At 36.8% G+C, this 10749-nt stretch overlaps 1 protein-coding gene across 3 annotated transcripts in view; it reads right to left on the reverse strand.

Annotated features, from left to right (window-relative positions):
• LOC120532784 (methylthioadenosine phosphorylase) overlaps window positions 1-6682 on the reverse strand; it is a 155827-nt gene extending 149145 nt beyond the window's left edge. For all 3 annotated transcript variants that reach the window (XM_039759163.1, XM_039759161.1, XM_039759162.1), the window contains exon 1: window positions 6587-6682. In XM_039759163.1, the coding sequence (XP_039615097.1) occupies window positions 6587-6610 (24 nt within the window). In that variant the 5' untranslated portion in view covers window positions 6611-6682. The remainder of the gene's footprint in view (window positions 1-6586) is intronic.
• Window positions 6683-10749: the final 4067 nt, after the last annotated feature.

The raw sequence follows: 10749 nt of genomic DNA on the forward strand, positions 1-10749 counted from the left end.
AGAAATCAGGAAGGGGGCAAATAGTTTTTCACACCACTGTATACATACATACATACATACATACACACACATATATATATACATATATACACACATACATATATATATACATACATACATACATATATATACATACATACATACATATATATACATACATACATACATATATATACATACATACATACATATATATACATACATACATATATACATACATACATATACATACACACACACACACACTTTTTTTTTTTACTTTTTGTACAAATTGAGTTGTGTATGAAGTGTTAGATTTTTTTTAAATTCAATAAAATTAAAATAAAAAAAAAAGAAAAACACACTAAAGAAAAACAAGTTAACTGCTTTATCATCTTCATACTCTGCTCATACTCACTTTACTGATTAGAAAAAACAAACACGCAACAGCTTCTAATGACCCAATCACTGAGCTTCAAATAGGGAGCACGGCATACAAGACAATCCAGCTCAGCTTTGGCAGACCAAGTCAGTGACGACAAAGAAAATACCCAACAACTGGGAAACCATGTGGGAAGAAGCAAAATTTCATTAAGTGTCCAACCAATTCAGCTCTCAACCCCAGGAAAACCTACACAGAGAACATACAAGCTTACATCCAATTCCTATTGCCGGGAGGCAGCACTAACCACAGTGACACCGTACTACTCCACACAGTTCTTAAGTTACTTAGCAACCCACATTCAAACTATTTAAAACAATATCTATATCGTATAAATTCACACAAAACATTCTTCACATTTTGGAACTTATTTCATTAATAATCTATAACACGCATACAGAATTAGTATTATCTATTCTCAATACACATTTTCAGACACACTGAGCATACATTTAACACATTTAATCAAGTGCAGCATTTTCCTCAAACATATCTCTATTATAAAAGAAAATCTTTCGACGAGACGCGATCTTCTAAATAGAGACACTTCAGAGAGGCAGAGACATTTTCACTTTCCGTGACACAGTCAAGTCACATCCAAGTCATGTCATACAGACATCCATTGGAAGCATGTTCCCATGAGACGGTGACCTAGGCAAGGAAAGTAATAATCAGTCTATAACAAGTGGAATTGAAAACCTTGCAGGTACAAATGGGTCAGAAATAAAAAACAGAGTAAAAGACACAGTAGAACTTCATAAAGACGTTCAAAAACATTGGCACCATACACATGCAGAGCAGGTTGCAGATTATGAAAGCAGTGGAATTCGAAAGGCTCAAAAAAACCTTGGCGCGATACTCACGCAGAGCAAGATCAAAAATATGAAAGTACTCAAATTCGAAAGTGTCAAACAAAAGAGACTACAGATTGCATTCATGTAAACTAACGGAAATTATTACTCAGTAAAATAACGGAGTAGAAAAAAAGATCGAATATAGGAACATAGGTGATATATCGGAACTATGTAGATATGTAGAAGTCAATGGGTGGGCCTCTCTGGAAATGTCTTAAATTGGTTTGAATCTTACCTAGCAGGGAGAAAATTCTTTGTTAGTTGTGGTAATCACAACTCAAAGACGCATGATATTCTATATGGTGTTCCACAAGGCTCTATCCTAGGTCCGCTTCTTTTCTCAATCTATATGCTCCCGTTAGGTCAGATTATCTCAAGTTACAACGTGAGCTACCACAGCTATGCTGATGACACACAGCTGTACTTATCAGTAGCACCTGATGACACTGACTCTCTCAAATCAATAACACAATGTCTTACTGGTATTTCTGAATGGATGAATAGTAATTTTCTCAAGTTAAATAAAGAGAAAACTGAAATTGTATTGATTGGCAAAAACGGATTCAGTGAGGTTATCAGAAATAAACTTGACGCATTAGGATTAGAAGTTAAGGCGGAAGTAAAAACTTAGGGTAACCGTTGACTGTAACCTGAATTTTAAATCACATATTCATCAGGCCACTAGGACAGCATTTTTTCACTTAAGAAATATAGCAAAAGTTAGACCTCTTATATCATTGAAAGATGCTGAGAAACTAATTCACGCTTTTGTTTTTAGTCGACTAGATTACTGTAATGCACTGCTCTCAGGACTACCCAAAAAAGACATAAATCATTTGCAACAGGTGCAGAATGCAGCTGCTAGAATCCTAACTAGGAAAAGAAAATCCGAACACATTTCTCCTGTTTTGATGTCGCTACACTGGTTACCTGTGTCTTTCAGAATTGACTTTAAAATTCTGCTTATAGTTTACAAAGCCTTAAATAATCTCGCTCCATCTTATATATCGGAATGTCTGACACCCTATATTCCAAATCGTAATCTTAGATCATCAAATGAGTGTCTCCTTAGAATTCCAAAAGCTAAACTTAAAAGAAGTGGTGAGGCGGCCTTCTGCTGCTATGCACCTAAAATCTGGAATAGCCTGCCGATAGGAATTCGCCTGGCTAATACAGTGGAGCACTTTAAAACACTGCTGAAAACACATCACTTTAACATGGCCTTTTTATAACTTCACTTTATCTTAATCCTGATACTCTATATGTTCAATTCATCATAATAACTATTCATGGTGGCTCTAAAATCCGTACTGACCCCTGCTCTCTCTTCTGTTTCTTTTTCCGGTTTCTCTGTGGTGGCGGCCTGCCACCACCAACCTACTCAAAGCACCATGATGCCCCAGCATTGATGGACTAAAAGCCAGAAGTCCACGTGATCATCATCATCAAATCCTTCCGTGAAAACCATAAATACAAAGAGGACTGTTTCATTTATGTTAGGTAGATTGCCCAGAGGGGACTGGGCGGTCTCATGACCTGGAATCCTTGCAGATTTTATTTTTTTTCTCCAGCCGTCTGGAGTTTTTTTTTTTCTGTCCCCCCTGGCCATTGGACCTTACTCTTATTCTATGTTAATTAATGTTGACTTATTTTATTTTCTTACTGTGTCTCTTATTTTTCTATTCTTCATTATGTAAAGCACTTTGAGCTACATTTTTTTGTATGAAAATGTGCTATATAAATAAATGTTGTTGTTGTAAGGCTTTAATGTTTAAATCAGAGACTTGTAGATTGTCTAATTCATGTTGCCATCAGGGACAAGTACTGCGGTTTTCCAATGAAGAGGCATTTCCGCAAGAATTCAAAGATTTGTCGTTTGGTGAAAGTGAAAGCCACAAACACTACAGGAAAAATATACGCGTCTACAATAATCTTTTCGCATTGGCATCATTCAATTCACAAAATGTTGATTTACACAATAATGGACCATACGCTATAAGAATCTGTGTTCCTGAAACAATTACAGCTACAAGTTTAATTTAGAGGAAAAAAAAAAAAATAAACACAATTTGGTCAGGTGTACTGTATCTTTCTTTATCATCACGAAAAGCAATGCAACATAGAATCGAAAGAGTTAAACGATACAACGTAATAGAAATTATACAGACAATAATGGATACAAATCCATACGTCTAAAAGTATCGCACTTTACATGAAATTTATCAGCAAAACACGGACAAAGAAATTTTCTTGGATTTCTATATGAATCCGAAAGACCACAGTCACATTTACAATAAACCCACATGTGACAATTGTCAGTGATAATAATTTTGAAAGAAGGAGATATCAAAGACAGTAGATATTCATGTATATCCAAAGGCAAAGCATGATTTGTCATTTATGTCAAATACATCACCACATGCGGACCCTTTACTCTTTCCTTTGCTTTTCCCAGATGGAGAAACACGATGGTCATACAATATGAAACAAATGCATTCAGAAAAACAAACAACACCCACACAATATTTCGTGTCAAAATTAGCGTTATGTTCCCATGTATGTAACCCACTTCTATCACCTCAACTAGTGCTGGGCAGTATGACCAAAATTCTATATCACTGTATTTTTCAAAATTATACTGGTTTCAGAGTATTCAACAGTATTTCACCCCCCCATGCATGAGTGGATGTTAACCACATTTTCTACTACAATTACTGCAGTAGACTGTCTAAGAATAACCTATTCCACGGTCATGAGAATTGTACATTGCACAAAAAAAAAAATATTTTAATGTGCACACCAATATTAATACAGGTTTGCATGGCCCCATAAGGTGATAGCTTTCAAGGGGGTGGCACTAATAAAGAGATGGAATCACACTGCATTACAGTTGCAGTCAAAATATAGAGCCTTTTTATTGAACAAATTTTGCAAACAACTTAAACTAAAATTTTGACAACATATTGTCAACCATCCAAAGAGACATTTAGACTTAGTAAAATATCCAGAGGTGCTTGTCAAAAGTTGTATTGCACTGAACATGTCTTCGAAAAGGAATAAATAGTAAATCTTTTTTGCAAACCAAGTAGACTTTCTGTTAATGTTAACAATCTCTGTCCACTGACATGTTAAAGTGACTTTTTAAACAAATTTACCATCATTAAACTGCACAATCTTTAAACTAATAAATAAGAACAATAAAATAAATAACAGTGCAACTTCCAGTAACAATACTATTATTTCAAGCCGAGGTGCATTACACAGTATTAACCAAATAAACATAAAATAAAACAAGTGCAATTTGGTGATGACATCTTTACCAACTGAACTATCATTAAGGCAAATTGCATTAATATGGACCTTGCTTCAAGCTAAGCTATATACTGTACATAAACAATAAAACTGCAACTTGCATTTATAATGCTATTTCTGTTACAGCCCTATGGAAGTGTATTAGGGCCATGGTGAAGAAAATAAAATACAGACACTGTGAAGAAAAAAAACTATACGTCGAGAATAAAGTTGACATGTTAACTTTATTCTCGACATTTCCACATTATTCTTGCCGTATATGTCGAGATTAAAGTCAACATTTCCTCTTGATTCTCATAGTTTGTCATTAAAGCAGAACATCATAAACTAAACTTCATCTTAAAATGAATATTTAATTTAATAGATTTTCTCAAACCCTGTCATAAGTTATGTAGCACTTTAAATGCTTTGTGTTAAGTGTTTCCCAACTCATTTGTTAATGACTATGCGCTTCTTAAACTGACTTCCTCTGCATTACCAGGCAGTGATCACCACACAGAATTAATTCACTTCATGATATTCCTGCTCTCTGAAAATTTAGAATGCTAAGTGAAATACTTGATACCATTTTCATGATGAATTGCATTATATATATTGAAAAAAATCAGTTCATCCTTGTTCAAATTTATATTTTTAAATAATCAGAACATAACTGACATTTATCTAATTTCCATCTTACAATTGGTAGTCCTGGCCAAAAACACTGAAACACCAGCACTTTTTTCAGAAAATTGCTTGGCATTAACATGTTTATGTCTTTGCATTGCAATGACAAAAAAGAGCAAAGAAAAAAGTCAAACCTGATATTATTTCTCACCAAACTGAAGAAACTCACACTATGCGAAATTATAGGCACCTTTAAGCTGATATTTGGCTTCATAATGTTGGATAATGGATGGATGGATGATGGCAACAATAATTGAAATTAATCATTTCCTGTGACAATGAATGAGTTTCTTATGCTGCCCTATTGGAATATTCAGTGTGGGATGATTTTTTTGTTTGTTTGTGTCTGTGCTCTTCTAAAGCGAACAAAAAAAAAAAATAAACATGTTAATAAAGCATCTTTAATTTCTACAGTTTTTGGGGAAAGTACAGGCTTGCTAATATTTTGGCCAGGACTGTATAACCATTATGCTTCTCAGCATATGAATGATTTATAAGCACAATTCTCCAGGGAGGAGGATTACTTACAAACAGTTAATGTTAGAAACAGATGTCTGTCCAAACAAATTCATTGACTTTTGAGCAATGATGGTTCAGAGATATTACAAAGCTTCTAAAAGAAAGTCCTGTGTCCATGAATTATCATGCCAGACATTTTGGACCAGGAAAAATGTAGCTGAAACTTAAAGGCATTTGTCTTTCTACAAAAGTGTCACAATTGGGGTAGCCCAACATTTTTTAACCCTTTACACCTAACAGTAAATCCCATTCCTTAGCTATAGGAGTCTTCCAATTTTTTCACGTTGGGCCGGGAAAAGCACAACTGCAGCTTGGCAAAGTTTGCACAAAGTGTCATGATTAGCTGGTTAGATTGAATGTGGTGCAGCGAATAAGTATCCAGCTGAATAAGGAGCTGCGAATAAGTAGCCATTTGCAGCTTCGTGGAAGAAGATGACTTGACATTTAGCGAGGCCACTGATACTTCGCATTCGAATTGGTCTTTTTTTTTTTTTTTTTTTTAAACAGATGCATAAATTGCCCCGAGTTGCACAATATATATTTTGTTTTAATCGTATTGCCACTTTGCGGAATCTGCACTGAAAAGGATTAAGTATCTGGTTCTTCTGAAACTAGTGTTTTAACTAAAATGTACAAAAGATGCATTATATCCTTTCGAGCACACGTACATTTCTGATAAAGAAACCAACCGATTTCGCACGATTCTCACATTGGCGGCGTTGAAGATGCATCCAAAATAAAACTACTTATTCCAAAAGCATTTATTGAGTCGTTTATGCATGCCAAACAGATATAAATATAAAAAGTAAGTTACCTTAGCCTGAAGATCAATGGACATTTTAGCCAGGAAACGAAAGTACGATTTTCATCTGTTTTTTATAGCATTTTGGATACTCTTGGTATATTACCGCCATCTGCTGTACGGAGGGAAAAGCTCTCATTCCATTTAATATGGTTAATTCCTTTTTCCAAAACCGTGTTTCTAAAGAATTTCATTAATTTCTTGTAATTATCAGCACCGTTGTCATTTTTTTCCTTCAGAATATCCTCAAAGATATTGTATTCCCTATAGTTTTACAGAGATAATTTAATTAGTGGGCACCTTTGAGTTTTATACAGAACAAAGTAGAGTAACACCCCAGACAGACAATTTTGGGTCAAATGTAGTTGGCTTTAAGCACTTAAGGTTAAGCTATGGTAATGGTAAATGTTTTGTGGCCCAGATGTAACCAGACACAATTAGGGTTTTACATGGTGTACGGATTCTGCATTCTGATATGCTGAGCCAAATGTGACCCATAGATAATCAAGAATGTGTAATATTTTTTGGCAATTTTATTTATGGACCAAAAGTGGCCCAGCTATATTCAGCCATATGTAAGGATTGCATGCTATTCAGATTCTATACAAAACACTGCCCAAATGCAATTAAGCACAAGTCCAGTATGTCTGGCATTGAAGATTGGGGCAAAAATAAGGCATAACTGTAACCAGAAACATTCAGAGGTTTTCATGGCATTTTTATTATGTGCCTAATGAGGCACTCTGCAGTGTTGGGACCTTGAGCAAGACCCTTAACCTGCAATTGCTTTGTCCTGGGTATGAGATTAATTTGCATTCAGCCCTGCAAGCAGGTCCTCCAACTTACAGGGAAAACTTAGAGGTTGGTGGCAGTATTGGTACTCCAGCCACCATTAAAAAAAAAAACTCACTGTTCTAGTGTTGTGCTGATGTGTCACCCACTGCACTCGGGTCCCAATCCAGGTTGTTCGTCGTGTGGTAGGTACTGCAACATGCTCTCAGCACATGCTCCCAACCTCTCTCTCGCTCTACTAATATGGTCCAAATGCAATTAAACATTAGGTAAAAGGTGTATTTCATTTCCATTTTGGGCCAACAATGGCACAGCTATAAATAGCCACATAAATCTGTGAAAGGCTTCTTTGACAGGGACACCTTAACTGTATAAAACAAATGAAAAATCATCAACTACACTAATTATACTAATATGGCTCCTCTGCAACCAGAAAAATGAAAAGCCTCCGCTGACAAATAGTAGTAAATTAAACTCCACTATAGCAGCCAGCCACTGAGCCACTCCCTGGCTTGAACTGTTCTTCTTTACATCCAAGCCATCCTTTGTCTCAGGTCACTGGATAGCATTTATGTCTTGCAACACCCAGTCCATACAAGCATTGAACAGAGTAGGAGCAAGAACACACCCCTGATGAACCCCAGAATAAACTGGGAAAAACACAGAGGTACAGGCCGGCCATGATATCCAGCAACCTTGAGGGGATCAAACGAACCCTCAGGATGTCCCACAGGGCAGCTCGATTAATCGAGTCAAACACTTTATGAAAATCGACAAAGGCTGAAAAGAAACTCTGACGATATTCGTGTTTGCACTCCATGAGAACCCTCAGTGCCAGGATGCGGCCGATAGTAGACTTCTTAGGTGTATAACCAGACTGTTTCGATCGCTGGTAGGTGAGCAAGTGATCATGGATCCTATTGAGGACAACCCTAGCAAGGACCTTAACCGGCACTGAGAGCAGTGTTATCTCCCTGTAGTTGCTTCAATCCAGGTGATCACTCTTCCCTTTCCAGACAGGGATGACAAGTCCCGTTTTCCAGTCAGTTGGGATGATGCCAGTCTCCCAAATGGAAGCAAAGATTGCTTGCAATGTCAGGAGGACAGCCTTACCACCAGCCTGGAGAAGTTCACCCCGGATACCACAGATCCCTGCAGCCTTTCCTCTCCTCAGCTGGTTCACCACCTGTGCAATTTCAGTGAGATTGGGTGGTTCACAGCTAATTGGAGGATCAGTCTCAAGGACCATGGACCCAGAGATATCCAACGTCCTAGCCAACGGATCAGCTTTGAACAACTGCTCAAAGTTGCCATCCTTCTCAGTTCCCGGTATAGACCAGAGTTGCCATTGAGCCGTGTGCTGCGACTCCTCTCGATGATATCCAGGGTGCCCTGCGAGAGGAAACACCTCCTTCTGGGAACACCAGTAACCCCAACACAACCCTCAGCAACCTTCGGGGTATTGTCATGGAAGGTCTCCCACATCACATTAGGATCAGCAGTCTCAGTTGATCAAACTGCCAATCCAACCGAAGCGTCAAGTTTAAAATTGTTTTCTGACCTTCGCACACGTCTTTATTTACTGGAACATGGGTCGAGTATGCAAAGCTACAACCACTATTAAACAAAAGAAGAACAAGAGGAAAAGGAGAATACGGAACTCTCTTCACATTTGAAGTGCTGCGATTCAAATTCTTTGCACTGTTTTATTTTGTTCCAATCATGCTGCTGTGTGTTGCTACGGGTAGTAGGAGTTTTGATGATTAATACTATGTAAATCATCAAAGAACAAGGATTAACAAAGGGCCAATACTATAGTACATTTAGCATCTGCTACAAATTTTTAAATCCTCTTCTTTCAAATGTGTAGTTAATCATTGCATAGCATATAATATCTGTCTCCTAATATGCCTAAAGTTTCCTTTAAGAAATTTCTTTGAGCTGTTTGCCATTTATCTTGCAGATTACCATTCCTTTGGATTTTCCCAAAAGGGTTTACCAGGGGATTTGCCTTTTTTATATCACTTTTCACTACTGTGGATTTACCCATTAAAATTGGTATGCCTGATTCTTTATTTATGCCATTTAGTCTTCAGAATATCTTCCGCATTTTTAATAAATCAGTATGACTATTTTTATATAAACAAAACATTCTCCAATAATCCCTTTTAGCTCCTTTAATTATTCTTCTAGCTTTCTGTTTATTATAATGTAACACATCTTCATATCTGTAATACTCTCTTTAATTGCAATAGTACAGTCATCACTCCATCAGTATACTATTTTCTTATCTTTTATTCTACCTGAGGTTTGTGGAATTGTTTCTTCTTTCAGAAGTGACTTTCAGATTATACCCATTGTGGCTGACCCCTTTAATAAAAGGTCTGGGAGAGAGAGCATATCCCAACTATTACCTCCCCTGTAGTGCTAGAGGGTAGCTCCCCTGGCATGCAGCAGTGTCACAGGTTTAAAGTATGGAAGCTCAGTCCTGCTGGGGCCCATGGCCTCTGCCAGGGGGTAGCTGGAGAATTGCTGAGCCCTTGTTTGCAGCATTTCTGCCACACCGGGAAGTGGTGGTGGAAGTAGGTCAACAAGCACCTAAGGCACCTCTGCCTGCCTTGTAAAAGGAGCCAGAGGCCACGTGAGAGAGGGAGAGGGGCACACAGCATGCTTCTCCACTCTTGAATAACAGTGTGTTGTGTGCTGCACTTGTGCCTCTGCCTATCCGTGTCGGGTTTGAGCGGCAGTTTATGCCCTGGTGGTCCACACCATCCATGTTATTAATTGTCAACACCTCACTGCACTTATAAACAAATTCCAATTTTCAGATTTAAACTTTTGTTTTGGATTATATCCAAAATTCTACATATCCAGTTACATTTTTATTTGACAAAATACTGGAAAATGACGTTTTCTCAATGTACATTTTTGATAAACCTCACATGTACACTTTCTGCTATATTATTAGAAACAAATATTAAGACTGAACATGACATTGATTTGTATCTTGTATCCTAGCATTTCCCCTATCCATTGTTAAAAACAACAGATTATATTTATCTATTATTGATTCTAATATTTTCCCATTATTATTTGTTAACTTAGTGCTCCATATGGTGCTGTGATCACTGAAACTCCGCACCAAATAATATTTTTATTATTAGTTGGAAATAAACTTTCTAGTGCTATACAGCACTTAGAATATGGATTATAGAAATTTATTAGCAATAAGTTACTATTTTGTAACCATACTTCAGTGGAAATGCAGTCTAGTTCATATATATTTTGAAAATATTTGAAAATGAATTAATTTTTTCAAGAAAAATGTAAACTGCAATTGTGGACATAATCATGTTTCTTTATTACATATTATGTCAGGTTTA

The sequence above is a fragment of the Polypterus senegalus genome, chromosome 7 (genome assembly GCF_016835505.1).
Source record: "Polypterus senegalus isolate Bchr_013 chromosome 7, ASM1683550v1, whole genome shotgun sequence".
NCBI lineage: Eukaryota > Metazoa > Chordata > Cladistia > Polypteriformes > Polypteridae > Polypterus > Polypterus senegalus.